The sequence below is a fragment of the Accipiter gentilis genome, chromosome 7 (assembly GCF_929443795.1).
Source record: "Accipiter gentilis chromosome 7, bAccGen1.1, whole genome shotgun sequence".
NCBI classification, from domain to species: Eukaryota; Metazoa; Chordata; class Aves; order Accipitriformes; family Accipitridae; genus Astur; species Astur gentilis.
In genome coordinates, this window is record NC_064886.1 from 11,833,002 (window position 1) to 11,852,193 (window position 19,192).

Consider the following 19,192-nt stretch of genomic DNA (forward strand, 5'->3'; position numbering starts at 1 on the left):
TAGGGGCGATGGGAGGGACAGACCGTGACACGTCATTACATGAAAGACAAGGCGGTGCTGTAGTTGACCTCGTACCACCAATAAACCCCGATCTGTCCCTGATCCCCCACTTTGCCTATGTAGAAAAGTCCCAGGCATCTTGCAGAAGTGCTTTGCAATCCTGGGCACAGCCATCACGCCTGTCATTAGCTCTCTTTTACAGGCTGGTAAACACAGGCAGCGGGAGGTTGGGCAAAAGCAGAAGCCATTCCAGGCGCTCGGGGTGACTTCCAAATGCCCACCATCTCTGAATGCCAGCAACAGCTGCGCATCTCACGGTCCTGGGGTCCACAGGCATCTCTGCTAATTGCCCACCCCAAAGGCTCTGGCGGGCATTGGGATTTTTAGGTCCCGGTTTCACTCGACGGCCATGCAAAGAGTAGAGGGGATGGGTGCCATGTGTGGCAAAACCGCAGACGCACAGGGGCCTGGTAGAGACGCGATGGGCACGGCAGTGGGGTAGAGCAGGGGAGACCTCTGAGACGGGGGACGTGTATGGAGGAGCAGAAGGGCAGCAACGCGACCAGGTCGCTGTCAGCTCCTTCAGCCTCATGTCTGTGAGCGTGGTCCTCCCCGAGCCCCCTCTGGTGGGACTTGATTACTCACCTGGGCACTGAGGACTGTGCCCGGAGATGCTGGCCGAGCACCCACAGAGAGCCAGGCTGCACGTGGCCACGCTCCCTACGGGCACAGGCATGCTGGGCACCGATGGCTCTGGGTGCGTGGCTGGACTGCTGCTGAGTGCTGAGCGTGGCGTGGTTGGGCACAGCAATCTTCTGCGAGATGCCCAGGATTCTTCTACGTAAGCAAAGTGAGGGATTAGGGACAGGCCAGGGTTTATTGGTGCCGCGAGTTCAGCTACAGCAGCGCCTTGTCTTTCATGTAATGATGTGTCACAGTCTGTCCCTCCCATCACCTCTTTCTTCTCCAGGGCACATTTGCACGCCAATGTCCCCAGTGAGGAGGCACATAGTTGTCTCGCATCACTATCTGTGTCAGGAAGCTTGTCCGCTGGTATTCATAATTACCTGGGCTTTTTGCAACCGCCCCCTTGGCCGATGGCCCGGGCAGTCTGGGACATGTATAAAAGAGCTGAGGGCTTTGCAGCCCTCTATCCAGTTTCCTCCGCTTGTCTCTCCTGATCATTGTGGTAAGTCCAAGTCTTACCTCCACCTTTCCTTCCACAGCAGTGGCTTTCTCAAGGTGTCTTTTGCTGAGTGCTCCACCACACTTTCATAGCACATGGTTAGGATGTGATGGTGCTGTTTCAGAACTATGGAAAGGATGGAAATTTGAACTCACAGGTACGATGCCCTGAGTATGCCAGTGCCCTCAAGTCCTTTGGGAGCTTGGTGATTTTCCATCTGCTTTGGATGAGGGAGTTTTGCCTCCCTGCCGTGGCCGAGTAAGAACCAGGGAGCATGAGGGCAGCAAGGGGTCTAAAGCGGCATTTCAACTCTGGAACGTGTTTTTGCTCTGACTGCCAAGATAATCGCGAGCACGCCCTGGGACACAGGCTCCGAGTGTGAGAGAGGCCGGAGGGACTTAGGATCAGGCCTTGCACTGAGCCAGAGCTCTGCCTTGTCTTGCAGCTTTACCTCCCGAACCCAAGGATGTCCTGCTCCAGCCTGTGCGCCCCTTCCTGCGGGGTGGCCGCCCCGGCCCCGCTGGCTGACACCTGCAACGAGCCCTGCGTGCGGCAGTGCCCCGACTCCACGGTGGTGATCCAGCCCCCGCCCTCGGTGGTCACCTTCCCCGGGCCCATCCTCAGCTCCTTCCCGCAGTACAGCGTTGTTGGCTCGGCGGGAGCCCCCGGAGTTGGAGGGGGCTTTGGTGGCACTTTTGGAGGCCGTGGCGGTTTTGGAGGCCTTGGGGGCTATGGAGGCTATGGAGGCTCTTGGGGCTATGGAGGCCTTGGGGGCTATGGAGGCTACGGGGGCTACGGGGGCTACGGGGGTTGCGGATATGGCGGCTGGGGCCGAGGCCACAGGTACCTCAACGGCAACTGTGGGCCTTGCTAAGCCCCACGCTGGGTCTGGCCACAGATGAAGGAGAGCTCCAGAAAAGCCCCTGGCACATCCCGACACGACGCTCTGTGGAAGGACATGCCTTCGGCATTGCTTCTCTCCAGAGCCTGGGAGCCTCGTGCCTGCTCGGGGCCCAGCTCTGCCTTCCTCCTGCCCTCCTTGAGCATCCCTTCAAGACTTGTTGCCCCCTGATGACAGAGACTTGCCCTAGGTGCCTGCTGCTGCGGCACGGCTGATGCTCGCTGTCGCTCTGCCGGCTGCCAGGAGACGTGGGGCTGCCCTTGGCCGGGGCCCTGCTCTTCTCCCAGCTGCCTCCTCCCCTCAAACTGCAATAAAAGCTGTGTTGCATCGCAAGGTCGACCCATGGTTTTTCTTCATCCTTCCTTCTTCTTTCCCACTTCCCCCAAACCTCGGGGCGTATTGGTCCGGGCTGCTTGAATCTGCCACGGTAGTGCCCTTGGAGCATTTGGGCAATTTGCTCAGTGTCTTACAACTGATGATGGCAGTCCCAGCTGAGTCTTGTAGAGCACATCACACTGAGCTTCCCTGGTCTCCCACCAGCAATAAGCACAATACATTCCCAAAGCCCACTTTGAATACGTGAAAGCGCCATAGGTGTCTTGCAGAAGCTCTTCCAAATGCCCTGCAAAACCAGCATGCCAGGCACTACCTCCTTTTACTGCCTTGTTAACGGTCACGTTTGGAGGTCCAGGGAAATGGAGAGACGACCACTGCATGTACAGGGCTGCTGGCCATGCCCCTGTGCCCAGCTAGAGGTGGGGGCCACCGGGAAGGAGTGAGATAGACACAGCCAAGTCTTCCCAAATCTCCCCTCAGAGGCCTGAAGTGGCCACGGGTATCCAGTCAGGTGAAGCACAAAGCTCTCCGAGCACGAGGTTGGATTGTCTACCCTCCTGAGGTGCCTCCCTTCTCCAAGTATCTTCTGAGCTTGTGATCCCGGGACGGCAAAGTGGTCTTGGACAGGGAGAGTTCCGGCCAGAGCCACCAGGAAGGGCAGTGTGGCAGCACGTTGGTCACTGCTGGGGAGCTCAAGAAAAGATGTCTCATCCGCAGCTGTGAACACAGAGGATGGGATAGAAGGCAGCAAACTGGCAAGAGCAGGCGTTCCTTCCTTCCACTGCCTGAACTGAAGTTTGCACGTCTTCTCTTTCCCTTGAGGGTGTTTCAGTCTCTGCCCGTCCTCACAGCTGGCCAGGTCCCCCTGCACTGATTCTCGGCCATCCACCAGGTCCTGGCTCACGTGGTGTCCCCTGTGTGTCTGCTGAGGACACAGCGGTGGTAGGGGATTCTGGCGACCGCGTCATGGCTGCTGTGGCTGGGTGCTTTGCGGGGGGTGTGGTAGTGTGGGCTACTTTGTGGGCTGGTGTGCAAACAAGGGCCAGCAAATCTGGTCCAGAGCACGGGGCTGTGGGAAGCTCTCCAGTCATTTTTTTCCTGGGCAGAGCCGTATCCCCAGGTGGCAGGTGGGTGACACAGGGAATCCCAGGAAGAGCTTCTGCTCCAGCAGCGGGGGCAAGACGGGGCCAAAAGTGCCTGCAAGCAGCAGTGGAAGACGGAGGAAAAACAGGGTGAGGAGGTGGTGCAGGGGTGCAGGGATGTGGAGGGGATGGAGGCATGGCAGTTGGGGAGGTGCTGGGGGTTGCTTACCGTCTCCCCTGTCGACCCATGGCCTCCCAAGTGGCTCTGAGCTGGGCCTTTGCTGTTGGAGCGTCTCCGTTGGCATCCCAATCCCCGCGGCCCTGAGGCTGCAGGCAGCCCCTGGGGAATGGCCAGAGTGGGCGGCAAACTCACTGCGGGGCCCAACAGCTCTTCTTGGGCTGTGGAGTGCAGGAGCCCAAAGTGGGGGGAAGACAGGGAAGGGAAAGAGGGAGAAGCTGTTGGTGAAGGAGACGAGCATGATCCCTGCTGCATAAGAGTGGCTGGTGGAGGGACGTGCTGCCAAGGGCAGGCAGGAGGAAGCACAGCAGCTCCTGCAGGTGCCCCTGATGAGGCCCTGGGTGGGAGCTGGCTGGGGCGGCCCAGGGAGCCAAGGCTGCCACTCGGGGTACTGGGTATGGAGGAAGGATGAAGAAAAACCATGGGTCGACCTTGCGATGCGACATCAGCTTTTATTGCAGTTTGAGGGGAGGAGGCAGCTGGGAGGAGAGCAGGGCCCCGGCCAAGGGCAGCCCCACGTCTCCTGGCAGCCGGCAGAGCGACAGCGAGCATCAGCCGTGCCGCAGCAGCAGGCACCTAGGGCAAGTCTCTGTCATCAGGGGGCAACAAGTCTTGAAGGGATGCTCAAGGAGGGCAGGAGGAAGGCAGAGCTGGGCCCCGAGCAGGCACGAGGCACCCAGGTTCTGGAGAGCAGCAATGCCGAAGGCATGTCCTTCCACAGAGCGTCGTGTCGGGATGTGCCAGGGGCTTTTCTGGAGCTCTCCTTCATCTGTGGCCAGACCCAGCGTGGGGCTTAGCAAGGCCCACAGTTGCCGTTGAGGTACCTGTGGCCTCGGCCCCAGCCGCCATATCCGCAACCCCCGTAGCCCCCGTAGCCCCCGTAGCCTCCATAGCCCCCAAGGCCTCCATAGCCCCAAGAGCCTCCATAGCCTCCATAGCCCCCAAGGCCTCCAAAACCGCCACGGCCTCCAAAAGTGCCACCAAAGCCCCCTCCAACTCCGGGGGCTCCCGCCGAGCCAACAACGCTGTACTGCGGGAAGGAGCTGAGGATGGGCCCGGGGAAGGTGACCACCGAGGGCGGGGGCTGGATCACCACCGTGGAGTCGGGGCACTGCCGCACGCAGGGCTCGTTGCAGGTGTCAGCCAGCGGGGCCGGGGCGGCCACCCCGCAGGAAGGGGCGCACAGGCTGGAGCAGGACATCTTCCAGGCAGGCAGGGAGTGCTGGAAAAGGCACCAGGGATTAGGCCAGGGTGTGGGGAAGGGGCTGTATGGAGGGAGGCAGGCAGAGAGCCCCAAGAGGCTTCCAAGAGCTGGACTTACCCAGTTGATTAGGAGAGGCAAGTGGAGGAAGATGGATAGAGGGCTGCAAAGGCCTCAGCTCTTTTATACTTGTCCCACACTGCCTGGGGCATCGGCTAAGGGGGTGGTGGTGGAAACCCCACGTAATCCCGAAATCAAGTGAAGAAGCTTCATGACACAGATAATGAAGCGAGACAATTATATCCCTCTTCACTGGGGACTTTGGTGTCCTGAAGAGGCAAACGCGCCCTGAAGAGCATAGGGGCGATGGGAGGGACAGACCGTGACACGTCATTACATGAAAGACAAGGCGGTGCTGTAGTTGACCTCGTACCACCAATAAACCCCGATCTGTCCCTGATCCCCCACTTTGCCTATGTAGAAAAGTCCCAGGCATCTTGCAGAAGTGCTTTGCAATCCTGGGCACAGCCATCACGCCTGTCATTAGCTCTCTTTTACAGGCTGGTAAACACAGGCAGCGGGAGGTTGGGCAAAAGCAGAAGCCATTCCAGGCGCTCGGGGTGACTTCCAAATGCCCACCATCTCTGAATGCCAGCAACAGCTGCGCATCTCACGGTCCTGGGGTCCACAGGCATCTCTGCTAATTGCCCACCCCAAAGGCTCTGGCGGGCATTGGGATTTTTAGGTCCCGGTTTCACTCGACGGCCATGCAAAGAGTAGAGGGGATGGGTGCCATGTGTGGCAAAACCGCAGACGCACAGGGGCCTGGTAGAGACGCGATGGGCACGGCAGTGGGGTAGAGCAGGGGAGACCTCTGAGACGGGGGACGTGTATGGAGGAGCAGAAGGGCAGCAACGCGACCAGGTCGCTGTCAGCTCCTTCAGCCTCATGTCTGTGAGCGTGGTCCTCCCCGAGCCCCCTCTGGAGGGACTTGATTACTCTCCTGGGCACTGAGGACTGTGCCCGGAGATGCTGGCCGAGCACCCACAGAGAGCCAGGCTGCACGTGGCCACGCTCCCTACGGGCACAGGCATGCTGGGCACCGATGGCTCTGGGTGCGTGGCTGGACTGCTGCTGAGTGCTGAGCGTGGCGTGGTTGGGCACAGCAATCTTCTGCGAGATGCCCAGGATTCTTCTACGTAAGCAAAGTGAGGGATTAGGGACAGGCCAGGGTTTATTGGTGCCGCGAGTTCAGCTACAGCAGCGCCTTGTCTTTCATGTAATGATGTGTCACAGTCTGTCCCTCCCATCACCTCTTTCTTCTCCAGGGCACATTTGCACGCCAATGTCCCCAGTGAGGAGGCACATAGTTGTCTCGCATCACTATCTGTGTCAGGAAGCTTGTCCGCTGGTATTCATAATTACCTGGGCTTTTTGCAACCGCCCCCTTGGCCGATGGCCCGGGCAGTCTGGGACATGTATAAAAGAGCTGAGGGCTTTGCAGCCCTCTATCCAGTTTCCTCCGCTTGTCTCTCCTGATCATTGTGGTAAGTCCAAGTCTTACCTCCACCTTTCCTTCCACAGCAGTGGCTTTCTCAAGGTGTCTTTTGCTGAGTGCTCCACCACACTTTCATAGCACATGGTTAGGATGTGATGGTGCTGTTTCAGAACTATGGAAAGGATGGAAATTTGAACTCACAGGTACGATGCCCTGAGTATGCCAGTGCCCTCAAGTCCTTTGGGAGCTTGGTGATTTTCCATCTGCTTTGGATGAGGGAGTTTTGCCTCCCTGCCGTGGCCGAGTAAGAACCAGGGAGCATGAGGGCAGCAAGGGGTCTAAAGCAGCATTTCAACTCTGGAACGTGTTTTTGCTCTGACTGCCGAGATAATCGCGAGCACGCCCTGGGACACAGGCTCCGAGTGTGAGAGAGGCCGGAGGGACTTAGGATCAGGCCTTGCACTGAGCCAGAGCTCTGCCTTGTCTTGCAGCTTTACCTCCCGAACCCAAGGATGTCCTGCTCCAGCCTGTGCGCCCCTTCCTGCGGGGTGGCCGCCCCGGCCCCGCTGGCTGACACCTGCAACGAGCCCTGCGTGCGGCAGTGCCCCGACTCCACGGTGGTGATCCAGCCCCCGCCCTCGGTGGTCACCTTCCCCGGGCCCATCCTCAGCTCCTTCCCGCAGTACAGCGTTGTTGGCTCGGCGGGAGCCCCCGGAGTTGGAGGGGGCTTTGGTGGCACTTTTGGAGGCCGTGGCGGTTTTGGAGGCCTTGGGGGCTATGGAGGCTATGGAGGCTCTTGGGGCTATGGAGGCCTTGGGGGCTATGGAGGCTACGGGGGCTACGGGGGCTACGGGGGTTGCGGATATGGCGGCTGGGGCCGAGGCCACAGGTACCTCAACGGCAACTGTGGGCCTTGCTAAGCCCCACGCTGGGTCTGGCCACAGATGAAGGAGAGCTCCAGAAAAGCCCCTGGCACATCCCGACACGACGCTCTGTGGAAGGACATGCCTTCGGCATTGCTTCTCTCCAGAGCCTGGGAGCCTCGTGCCTGCTCGGGGCCCAGCTCTGCCTTCCTCCTGCCCTCCTTGAGCATCCCTTCAAGACTTGTTGCCCCCTGATGACAGAGACTTGCCCTAGGTGCCTGCTGCTGCGGCACGGCTGATGCTCGCTGTCGCTCTGCCGGCTGCCAGGAGACGTGGGGCTGCCCTTGGCCGGGGCCCTGCTCTTCTCCCAGCTGCCTCCTCCCCTCAAACTGCAATAAAAGCTGTGTTGCATCGCAAGGTCGACCCATGGTTTTTCTTCATCCTTCCTTCTTCTTTCCCACTTCCCCCAAACCTCGGGGCGTATTGGTCCGGGCTGCTTGAATCTGCCACGGTAGTGCCCTTGGAGCATTTGGGCAATTTGCTCAGTGTCTTACAACTGATGATGGCAGTCCCAGCTGAGTCTTGTAGAGCACATCCCACTGAGCTTCCCTGGTCTCCCACCAGCAATAAGCACAATACATTCCCAAAGCCCACTTTGAATACGTGAAAGCGCCATAGGTGTCTTGCAGAAGCTCTTCCAAATGCCCTGCAAAACCAGCATGCCAGGCACTACCTCCTTTTACTGCCTTGTTAACGGTCACGTTTGGAGGTCCAGGGAAATGGAGAGACGACCACTGCATGTACAGGGCTGCTGGCCATGCCCCTGTGCCCAGCTAGAGGTGGGGGCCACCGGGAAGGAGTGAGATAGACACAGCCAAGTCTTCCCAAATCTCCCCTTAGAAGCCTGAAGTGGCCACGGGTATCCAGTCAGGTGAAGCACAAAGCTCTCCGAGCACGAGGTTGGATTGTCTACCCTCCTGAGGTGCCTCCCTTCTCCAAGTATCTTCTGAGCTTGTGATCCCGGGACGGCAAAGTGGTCTTGGACAGGGAGAGTTCCGGCCAGAGCCACCAGGAAGGGCAGTGTGGCAGCACGTTGGTCACTGCTGGGGAGCTCAAGAAAAGATGTCTCATCCGCAGCTGTGAACACAGAGGATGGGATAGAAGGCAGCAAACTGGCAAGAGCAGGCGTTCCTTCCTTCCACTGCCTGAACTGAAGTTTGCACGTCTTCTCTTTCCCTTGAGGGTGTTTCAGTCTCTGCCCGTCCTCACAGCTGGCCAGGTCCCCCTGCACTGATTCTCGGCCATCCACCAGGTCCTGGCTCACGTGGTGTCCCCTGTGTGTCTGCTGAGGACACAGCGGTGGAAGGGGGTTCTGGCGACCGCGTCATGGCTGCTGTGGCTGGGTGCTTTGCGGGGGGTGTGGTAGTGTGGGCTACTTTGTGGGCTGGTGTGCAAACAAGGGCCAGCAAATCTGGTCCAGAGCACGGGGCTGTGGGAAGCTCTCCAGTCATTTTTTTCCTGGGCAGAGCCGTATCCCCAGGTGGCAGGTGGGTGACACAGGGAATCCCAGGAAGAGCTTCTGCTCCAGCAGCGGGGGCAAGACGGGGCCAAAAGTGCCTGCAAGCAGCAGTGGAAGACGGAGGAAAAACAGGGTGAGGAGGTGGTGCAGGGGTGCAGGGATGTGGAGGGGATGGAGGCATGGCAGTTGGGGAGGTGCTGGGGGTTGCTTACCGTCTCCCCTGTCGACCCATGGCCTCCCAAGTGGCTCTGAGCTGGGCCTTTGCTGTTGGAGCGTCTCCGTTGGCATCCCAATCCCCGCGGCCCTGAGGCTGCAGGCAGCCCCTGGGGAATGGCCAGAGTGGGCGGCAAACTCACTGCGGGGCCCAACAGCTCTTCTTGGGCTGTGGAGTGCAGGAGCCCAAAGTGAGCGGAAGACAGGGAAGGGAAAGAGGGAGAAGCTGTTGGTGAAGGAGACGAGCATGATCCCTGCTGCATAAGAGTGGCTGGTGGAGGGACGTGCTGCCAAGGGCAGGCAGGAGGAAGCACAGCAGCTCCTGCAGGTGCCCCTGATGAGGCCCCGGGTGGGAGCTGGCTGGGGCGGCCCAGGGAGCCAAGGCTGCCACTCGGGGTACTGGGTATGGAGGAAGGATGAAGAAAAACCATGGGTCGACCTTGCGATGCGACACAGCTTTTATTGCAGTTTGAGGGGAGGAGGCAGCTGGGAGGAGAGCAGGGCCCCGGCCAAGGGCAGCCCCACGTCTCCTGGCAGCCGGCAGAGCGACAGCGAGCATCAGCCGTGCCGCAGCAGCAGGCACCTAGGGCAAGTCTCTGTCATCAGGGGGCAACAAGTCTTGAAGGGATGCTCAAGGAGGGCAGGAGGAAGGCAGAGCTGGGCCCCGAGCAGGCACGAGGCACCCAGGTTCTGGAGAGCAGCAATGCCGAAGGCATGTCCTTCCACAGAGCGTCGTGTCGGGATGTGCCAGGGGCTTTTCTGGAGCTCTCCTTCATCTGTGGCCAGACCCAGCGTGGGGCTTAGCAAGGCCCACAGTTGCCGTTGAGGTACCTGTGGCCTCGGCCCCAGCCGCCATATCCGCAACCCCCATAGCCTCCGTAGCCTCCGTAGCCCCCGTAGCCCCCGTAGCCTCCATAGCCCCCAAGGCCTCCATAGCCCCAAGAGCCTCCATAGCCTCCATAGCCCCCAAGGCCTCCAAAACCGCCACGGCCTCCAAAAGTGCCACCAAAGCCCCCTCCAACTCCGGGGGCTCCCGCCGAGCCAACAACGCTGTACTGCGGGAAGGAGCTGAGGATGGGCCCGGGGAAGGTGACCACCGAGGGCGGGGGCTGGATCACCACCGTGGAGTCGGGGCACTGCCGCACGCAGGGCTCGTTGCAGGTGTCAGCCAGCGGGGCCGGGGCGGCCACCCCGCAGGAAGGGGCGCACAGGCTGGAGCAGGACATCTTCCAGGCAGGCAGGGAGTGCTGGAAAAGGCACCAGGGATTAGGCCAGGGTGTGGGGAAGGGGCTGTATGGAGGGAGGCAGGCAGAGATCCCCAAGAGGCTTCCAAGAGCTGGACTTACCCAGTTGATTAGGAGAGGCAAGTGGAGGAAGATGGATAGAGGGCTGCAAAGGCCTCAGCTCTTTTATACTTGTCCCACACTGCCTGGGGCATCGGCTAAGGGGGTGGTGGTGGAAACCCCACGTAATCCCGAAATCAAGTGAAGAAGCTTCATGACACAGATAATGAAGCGAGACAATTATATCCCTCTTCACTGGGGACTTTGGTGTCCTGAAGAGGCAAACGCGCCCTGAAGAGCATAGGGGCGATGGGAGGGACAGACCGTGACACGTCATTACATGAAAGACAAGGCGGTGCTGTAGTTGACCTCGTACCACCAATAAACCCCGATCTGTCCCTGATCCCCCACTTTGCCTATGTAGAAAAGTCCCAGGCATCTTGCAGAAGTGCTTTGCAATCCTGGGCACAGCCATCACGCCTGTCATTAGCTCTCTTTTACAGGCTGGTAAACACAGGCAGCGGGAGGTTGGGCAAAAGCAGAAGCCATTCCAGGCGCTCGGGGTGACTTCCAAATGCCCACCATCTCTGAATGCCAGCAACAGCTGCGCATCTCACGGTCCTGGGGTCCACAGGCATCTCTGCTAATTGCCCACCCCAAAGGCTCTGGCGGGCATTGGGATTTTTAGGTCCCGGTTTCACTCGACGGCCATGCAAAGAGTAGAGGGGATGGGTGCCATGTGTGGCAAAACCGCAGACGCACAGGGGCCTGGTAGAGACGCGATGGGCACGGCAGTGGGGTAGAGCAGGGGAGACCTCTGAGACGGGGGACGTGTATGGAGGAGCAGAAGGGCAGCAACGCGACCAGGTCGCTGTCAGCTCCTTCAGCCTCATGTCTGTGAGCGTGGTCCTCCCCGAGCCCCCTCTGGAGGGACTTGATTACTCTCCTGGGCACTGAGGACTGTGCCCGGAGATGCTGGCCGAGCACCCACAGAGAGCCAGGCTGCACGTGGCCACGCTCCCTACGGGCACAGGCATGCTGGGCACCGATGGCTCTGGGTGCGTGGCTGGACTGCTGCTGAGTGCTGAGCGTGGCGTGGTTGGGCACAGCAATCTTCTGCGAGATGCCCAGGATTCTTCTACGTAAGCAAAGTGAGGGATTAGGGACAGGCCAGGGTTTATTGGTGCCGCGAGTTCAGCTACAGCAGCGCCTTGTCTTTCATGTAATGATGTGTCACAGTCTGTCCCTCCCATCACCTCTTTCTTCTCCAGGGCACATTTGCACGCCAATGTCCCCAGTGAGGAGGCACATAGTTGTCTCGCATCACTATCTGTGTCAGGAAGCTTGTCCGCTGGTATTCATAATTACCTGGGCTTTTTGCAACCGCCCCCTTGGCCGATGGCCCGGGCAGTCTGGGACATGTATAAAAGAGCTGAGGGCTTTGCAGCCCTCTATCCAGTTTCCTCCGCTTGTCTCTCCTGATCATTGTGGTAAGTCCAAGTCTTACCTCCACCTTTCCTTCCACAGCAGTGGCTTTCTCAAGGTGTCTTTTGCTGAGTGCTCCACCACACTTTCATAGCACATGGTTAGGATGTGATGGTGCTGTTTCAGAACTATGGAAAGGATGGAAATTTGAACTCACAGGTACGATGCCCTGAGTATGCCAGTGCCCTCAAGTCCTTTGGGAGCTTGGTGATTTTCCATCTGCTTTGGATGAGGGAGTTTTGCCTCCCTGCCGTGGCCGAGTAAGAACCAGGGAGCATGAGGGCAGCAAGGGGTCTAAAGCAGCATTTCAACTCTGGAACGTGTTTTTGCTCTGACTGCCGAGATAATCGCGAGCACGCCCTGGGACACAGGCTCCGAGTGTGAGAGAGGCCGGAGGGACTTAGGATCAGGCCTTGCACTGAGCCAGAGCTCTGCCTTGTCTTGCAGCTTTACCTCCCGAACCCAAGGATGTCCTGCTCCAGCCTGTGCGCCCCTTCCTGCGGGGTGGCCGCCCCGGCCCCGCTGGCTGACACCTGCAACGAGCCCTGCGTGCGGCAGTGCCCCGACTCCACGGTGGTGATCCAGCCCCCGCCCTCGGTGGTCACCTTCCCCGGGCCCATCCTCAGCTCCTTCCCGCAGTACAGCGTTGTTGGCTCGGCGGGAGCCCCCGGAGTTGGAGGGGGCTTTGGTGGCACTTTTGGAGGCCGTGGCGGTTTTGGAGGCCTTGGGGGCTATGGAGGCTATGGAGGCTCTTGGGGCTATGGAGGCCTTGGGGGCTATGGAGGCTACGGGGGCTACGGGGGCTACGGGGGTTGCGGATATGGCGGCTGGGGCCGAGGCCACAGGTACCTCAACGGCAACTGTGGGCCTTGCTAAGCCCCACGCTGGGTCTGGCCACAGATGAAGGAGAGCTCCAGAAAAGCCCCTGGCACATCCCGACACGACGCTCTGTGGAAGGACATGCCTTCGGCATTGCTTCTCTCCAGAGCCTGGGAGCCTCGTGCCTGCTCGGGGCCCAGCTCTGCCTTCCTCCTGCCCTCCTTGAGCATCCCTTCAAGACTTGTTGCCCCCTGATGACAGAGACTTGCCCTAGGTGCCTGCTGCTGCGGCACGGCTGATGCTCGCTGTCGCTCTGCCGGCTGCCAGGAGACGTGGGGCTGCCCTTGGCCGGGGCCCTGCTCTTCTCCCAGCTGCCTCCTCCCCTCAAACTGCAATAAAAGCTGTGTTGCATCGCAAGGTCGACCCATGGTTTTTCTTCATCCTTCCTTCTTCTTTCCCACTTCCCCCAAACCTCGGGGCGTATTGGTCCGGGCTGCTTGAATCTGCCACGGTAGTGCCCTTGGAGCATTTGGGCAATTTGCTCAGTGTCTTACAACTGATGATGGCAGTCCCAGCTGAGTCTTGTAGAGCACATCCCACTGAGCTTCCCTGGTCTCCCACCAGCAATAAGCACAATACATTCCCAAAGCCCACTTTGAATACGTGAAAGCGCCATAGGTGTCTTGCAGAAGCTCTTCCAAATGCCCTGCAAAACCAGCATGCCAGGCACTACCTCCTTTTACTGCCTTGTTAACGGTCACGTTTGGAGGTCCAGGGAAATGGAGAGACGACCACTGCATGTACAGGGCTGCTGGCCATGCCCCTGTGCCCAGCTAGAGGTGGGGGCCACCGGGAAGGAGTGAGATAGACACAGCCAAGTCTTCCCAAATCTCCCCTCAGAGGCCTGAAGTGGCCACGGGTATCCAGTCAGGTGAAGCACAAAGCTCTCCGAGCACGAGGTTGGATTGTCTACCCTCCTGAGGTGCCTCCCTTCTCCAAGTATCTTCTGAGCTTGTGATCCCGGGACGGCAAAGTGGTCTTGGACAGGGAGAGTTCCGGCCAGAGCCACCAGGAAGGGCAGTGTGGCAGCACGTTGGTCACTGCTGGGGAGCTCAAGAAAAGATGTCTCATCCGCAGCTGTGAACACAGAGGATGGGATAGAAGGCAGCAAACTGGCAAGAGCAGGCGTTCCTTCCTTCCACTGCCTGAACTGAAGTTTGCACGTCTTCTCTTTCCCTTGAGGGTGTTTCAGTCTCTGCCCGTCCTCACAGCTGGCCAGGTCCCCCTGCACTGATTCTTGGCCATCCACCAGGTCCTGGCTCACGTGGTGTCCCCTGTGTGTCTGCTGAGGACACAGCGGTGGAAGGGGGTTCTGGCGACCGCGTCATGGCTGCTGTGGCTGGGTGCTTTGCGGGGGGTGTGGTAGTGTGGGCTACTTTGTGGGCTGGTGTGCAAACAAGGGCCAGCAAATCTGGTCCAGAGCACGGGGCTGTGGGAAGCTCTCCAGTCATTTTTTTCCTGGGCAGAGCCGTATCCCCAGGTGGCAGGTGGGTGACACAGGGAATCCCAGGAAGAGCTTCTGCTCCAGCAGCGGGGGCAAGACGGGGCCAAAAGTGCCTGCAAGCAGCAGTGGAAGACGGAGGAAAAACAGGGTGAGGAGGTGGTGCAGGGGTGCAGGGATGTGGAGGCGATGGAGGCATGGCAGTTGGGGAGGTGCTGGGGGTTGCTTACCGTCTCCCCTGTCGACCCATGGCCTCCCAAGTGGCTCTGAGCTGGGCCTTTGCTGTTGGAGCGTCTCCGTTGGCATCCCAATCCCCGCGGCCCTGAGGCTGCAGGCAGCCCCTGGGGAATGGCCAGAGTGGGCGGCAAACTCACTGCGGGGCCCAACAGCTCTTCTTGGGCTGTGGAGTGCAGGAGCCCAAAGTGAGCGGAAGACAGGGAAGGGAAAGAGGGAGAAGCTGTTGGTGAAAGAGACGAGCATGATCCCTGCTGCATAAGAGTGGCTGGTGGAGGGACGTGCTGCCAAGGGCAGGCAGGAGGAAGCACAGCAGCTCCTGCAGGTGCCCCTGATGAGGCCCTGGGTGGGAGCTGGCTGGGGCGGCCCAGGGAGCCAAGGCTGCCACTCGGGGTACTGGGTATGGAGGAAGGATGAAGAAAAACCATGGGTCGACCTTGCGATGCGACACAGCTTTTATTGCAGTTTGAGGGGAGGAGGCAGCTGGGAGGAGAGCAGGGCCCCGGCCAAGGGCAGCCCCACGTCTCCTGGCAGCCGGCAGAGCGACAGCGAGCATCAGCCGTGCCGCAGCAGCAGGCACCTAGGGCAAGTCTCTGTCATCAGGGGGCAACAAGTCTTGAAGGGATGCTCAAGGAGGGCAGGAGGAAGGCAGAGCTGGGCCCCGAGCAGGCACGAGGCACCCAGGTTCTGGAGAGCAGCAATGCCGAAGGCATGTCCTTCCACAGAGTGTCGTGTCGGGATGTGCCAGGGGCTTTTCTGGAGCTCTCCTTCATCTGTGGCCAGACCCAGCGTGGGGCTTAGCAAGGCCCACAGTTGCCGTTGAGGTACCTGTGGCCTCGGCCCCAGCCGCCATATCCGCAACCCCCATAGCCTCCGTAGCCTCCGTAGCCCCCGTAGCCCCCGTAGCCTCCATAGCCCCCAAGGCCTCCATAGCCCCAAGAGCCTCCATAGCCTCCATAGCCCCCAAGGCCTCCAAAACCGCCACGGCCTCCAAAAGTGCCACCAAAGCCCCCTCCAACTCCGGGGGCTCCCGCCGAGCCAACAACGCTGTACTGCGGGAAGGAGCTGAGGATGGGCCCGGGGAAGGTGACCACCGAGGGCGGGGGCTGGATCACCACCGTGGAGTCGGGGCACTGCCGCACGCAGGGCTCGTTGCAGGTGTCAGCCAGCGGGGCCGGGGCGGCCACCCCGCAGGAAGGGGCGCACAGGCTGGAGCAGGACATCTTCCAGGCAGGCAGGGAGTGCTGGAAAAGGCACCAGGGATTAGGCCAGGGTGTGGGGAAGGGGCTGTATGGAGGGAGGCAGGCAGAGATCCCCAAGAGGCTTCCAAGAGCTGGACTTACCCAGTTGATTAGGAGAGTCAAGTGGAGGAAGATGGATAGAGGGCTGCAAAGGCCTCAGCTCTTTTATACTTGTCCCACACTGCCTGGGGCATCGGCTAAGGGGGTGGTGGTGGAAACCCCACGTAATCGCGAAATCAAGTGAAGAAGCTTCATGACACAGATAATGAAGCGAGACAATTATATCCCTCTTCACTGGGGACTTTGGTGTCCTGAAGAGGCAAACGCGCCCTGAAGAGCATAGGGGCGATGGGAGGGACAGACCGTGACACGTCATTACATGAAAGACAAGGCGGTGCTGTAGTTGACCTCGTACCACCAATAAACCCCGATCTGTCCCTGATCCCCCACTTTGCCTATGTAGAAAAGTCCCAGGCATCTTGCAGAAGTGCTTTGCAATCCTGGGCACAGCCATCACGCCTGTCATTAGCTCTCTTTTACAGGCTGGTAAACACAGGCAGCGGGAGGTTGGGCAAAAGCAGAAGCCATTCCAGGCGCTCGGGGTGACTTCCAAATGCCCACCATCTCTGAATGCCAGCAACAGCTGCGCATCTCACGGTCCTGGGGTCCACAGGCATCTCTGCTAATTGCCCACCCCAAAGGCTCTGGCGGGCATTGGGATTTTTAGGTCCCGGTTTCACTCGACGGCCATGCAAAGAGTAGAGGGGATGGGTGCCATGTGTGGCAAAACCGCAGACGCACAGGGGCCTGGTAGAGACGCGATGGGCACGGCAGTGGGGTAGAGCAGGGGAGACCTCTGAGACGGGGGACGTATATGGAGGAGCAGAAGGGCAGCAACGCGACCAGGTCGCTGTCAGCTCCTTCAGCCTCATGTCTGTGAGCGTGGTCCTCCCCGAGCCCCCTCTGGAGGGACTTGATTACTCTCCTGGGCACTGAGGACTGTGCCCGGAGATGCTGGCCGAGCACCCACAGAGAGCCAGGCTGCACGTGGCCACGCTCCCTACGGGCACAGGCATGCTGGGCACCGATGGCTCTGGGTGCGTGGCTGGACTGCTGCTGAGTGCTGAGCGTGGCGTGGTTGGGCACAGCAATCTTCTGCGAGATGCCCAGGATTCTTCTACGTAAGCAAAGTGAGGGATTAGGGACAGGCCAGGGTTTATTGGTGCCGCGAGTTCAGCTACAGCAGCGCCTTGTCTTTCATGTAATGATGTGTCACAGTCTGTCCCTCCCATCACCTCTTTCTTCTCCAGGGCACATTTGCACGCCAATGTCCCCAGTGAGGAGGCACATAGTTGTCTCGCATCACTATCTGTGTCAGGAAGCTTGTCCGCTTGTATTCATAATTACCTGGGCTTTTTGCAACCGCCCCCTTGGCCGATGGCCCGGGCAGTCTGGGACATGTATAAAAGAGCTGAGGGCTTTGCAGCCCTCTATCCAGTTTCCTCCGCTTGTCTCTCCTGATCATTGTGGTAAGTCCAAGTCTTACCTCCACCTTTCCTTCCACAGCAGTGGCTTTCTCAAGGTGTCTTTTGCTGAGTGCTCCACCACACTTTCATAGCACATGGTTAGGATGTGATGGTGCTGTTTCAGAACTATGGAAAGGATGGAAATTTGAACTCACAGGTACGATGCCCTGAGTATGCCAGTGCCCTCAAGTCCTTTGGGAGCTTGGTGATTTTCCATCTGCTTTGGATGAGGGAGTTTTGCCTCCCTGCCGTGGCCGAGTAAGAACCAGGGAGCATGAGGGCAGCAAGGGGTCTAAAGCAGCATTTCAACTCTGGAACGTGTTTTTGCTCTGACTGCCGAGATAATCGCGAGCACGCCCTGGGACACAGGCTCCGAGTGTGAGAGAGGCCGGAGGGACTTAGGATCAGGCCTTGCACTGAGCCAGAGCTCTGCCTTGTCTTGCAGCTTTACCTCCCGAACCCAAGGATGTCCTGCTCCAGCCTGTGCGCCCCTTCCTGCGGGGTGGCCGCCCCGGCCCCGCTGGCTGACACCTGCAACGAGCCCTGCGTGCGGCAGTGCCCCGACTCCACGGTGGTGATCCAGCCCCCGCCCTCGGTGGTCACCTTCCCCGGGCCCATCCTCAGCTCCTTCCCGCAGTACAGCGTTGTTGGCTCGGCGGGAGCCCCCGGAGTTGGAGGGGGCTTTGGTGGCACTTTTGGAGGCCGTGGCGGTTTTGGAGGCCTTGGGGGCTATGGAGGCTATGGAGGCTCTTGGGGCTATGGAGGCCTTGGGGGCTATGGAGGCTACGGGGGCTACGGGGGCTACGGGGGTTGCGGATATGGCGGCTGGGGCCGAGGCCACAGGTACCTCAACGGCAACTGTGGGCCTTGCTAAGCCCCACGCTGGGTCTGGCCACAGATGAAGGAGAGCTCCAGAAAAGCCCCTGGCACATCCCGACACGACGCTCTGTGGAAGGACATGCCTTCGGCATTGCTTCTCTCCAGAGCCTGGGAGCCTCGTGCCTGCTCGGGGCCCAGCTCTGCCTTCCTCCTGCCCTCCTTGAGCATCCCTTCAAGACTTGTTGCCCCCTGATGACAGAGACTTGCCCTAGGTGCCTGCTGCTGCGGCACGGCTGATGCTCGCTGTCGCTCTGCCGGCTGCCAGGAGACGTGGGGCTGCCCTTGGCCGGGGCCCTGCTCTTCTCCCAGCTGCCTCCTCCCCTCAAACTGCAATAAAAGCTGTGTTGCATCGCAAGGTCGACCCATGGTTTTTCTTCATCCTTCCTTCTTCTTTCCCACTTCCCCCAAACCTCGGGGCGTATTGGTCCGGGCTGCTTGAATCTGCCACGGTAGTGCCCTTGGAGCATTTGGGCAATTTGCTCAGTGTCTTACAACTGATGATGGCAGTCCCAGCTGAGTCTTGTAGAGCACATCCCACTGAGCTTCCCTGGTCTCCCACCAGCAATAAGCACAATACATTCCCAAAGCCCACTTTGAATACGTGAAAGCGCCATAGGTGTCTTGCAGAAGCTCTTCCAAATGCCCTGCAAAACCAGCATGCCAGGCACTACCTCCTTTTACTGCCTTGTTAACGGTCACGTTTGGAGGTCCAGGGAAATGGAGAGACGACCACTGCATGTACAGGGCTGCTGGCCATGCCCCTGTGCCCAGCTAGAGGTGGGGGCCACCGGGAAGGAGTGAGATAGACACAGCCAAGTCTTCCCAAATCTCCCCTCAGAGGCCTGAAGTGGCCACGGGTATCCAGTCAGGTGAAGCACAAAGCTCTCCGAGCACGAGGTTGGATTGTCTACCCTCCTGAGGTGCCTCCCTTCTCCAAGTATCTTCTGAGCTTGTGATCCCGGGACGGCAAAGTGGTCTTGGACAGGGAGAGTTCCGGCCAGAGCCACCAGGAAGGGCAGTGTGGCAGCACGTTGGTCACTGCTGGGGAGCTCAAGAAAAGATGTCTCATCCGCAGCTGTGAACACAGAGGATGGGATAGAAGGCAGCAAACTGGCAAGAGCAGGCGTTCCTTCCTTCCACTGCCTGAACTGAAGTTTGCACGTCTTCTCTTTCCCTTGAGGGTGTTT

General features: G+C 59.5%; 7 protein-coding genes across 7 annotated transcripts; 4 read left to right on the forward strand and 3 right to left on the reverse strand.

Annotated features, from left to right (window-relative positions):
* The first annotated feature begins 1,652 nt into the window (after window positions 1-1,652).
* LOC126040916 (claw keratin-like) lies at window positions 1,653-2,060 on the forward strand. Its single transcript, XM_049805985.1, has one exon. The coding sequence runs from the start codon at window positions 1,653-1,655 to the stop codon at window positions 2,058-2,060; it is 408 nt and encodes a 135-aa protein (XP_049661942.1).
* A 2,476-nt stretch (window positions 2,061-4,536) lies between these two features.
* Window positions 4,537-4,944, reverse strand: LOC126040925 (claw keratin-like). The gene has a single exon (XM_049806003.1). The coding sequence runs from the start codon at window positions 4,942-4,944 to the stop codon at window positions 4,537-4,539; it is 408 nt and encodes a 135-aa protein (XP_049661960.1).
* Window positions 4,945-6,954: 2,010 nt separating this feature from the next.
* LOC126040927 (claw keratin-like) lies at window positions 6,955-7,362 on the forward strand. Its single transcript, XM_049806005.1, has one exon. The coding sequence runs from the start codon at window positions 6,955-6,957 to the stop codon at window positions 7,360-7,362; it is 408 nt and encodes a 135-aa protein (XP_049661962.1).
* Window positions 7,363-9,837: 2,475 nt separating this feature from the next.
* Window positions 9,838-10,263, reverse strand: LOC126040907 (claw keratin-like). Its single transcript, XM_049805964.1, has one exon. The coding sequence runs from the start codon at window positions 10,261-10,263 to the stop codon at window positions 9,838-9,840; it is 426 nt and encodes a 141-aa protein (XP_049661921.1).
* A 2,010-nt stretch (window positions 10,264-12,273) lies between these two features.
* LOC126040926 (claw keratin-like) lies at window positions 12,274-12,681 on the forward strand. Its single transcript, XM_049806004.1, has one exon. The coding sequence runs from the start codon at window positions 12,274-12,276 to the stop codon at window positions 12,679-12,681; it is 408 nt and encodes a 135-aa protein (XP_049661961.1).
* A 2,475-nt stretch (window positions 12,682-15,156) lies between these two features.
* Window positions 15,157-15,582, reverse strand: LOC126040908 (claw keratin-like). Its single transcript, XM_049805965.1, has one exon. The coding sequence runs from the start codon at window positions 15,580-15,582 to the stop codon at window positions 15,157-15,159; it is 426 nt and encodes a 141-aa protein (XP_049661922.1).
* A 2,010-nt stretch (window positions 15,583-17,592) lies between these two features.
* On the forward strand, window positions 17,593-18,000 carry LOC126040958 (claw keratin-like). Its single transcript, XM_049806072.1, has one exon. It carries the CDS (start codon window positions 17,593-17,595, stop codon window positions 17,998-18,000), a length of 408 nt encoding a protein of 135 aa, XP_049662029.1.
* The last annotated feature ends 1,192 nt before the right edge of the window (window positions 18,001-19,192 follow it).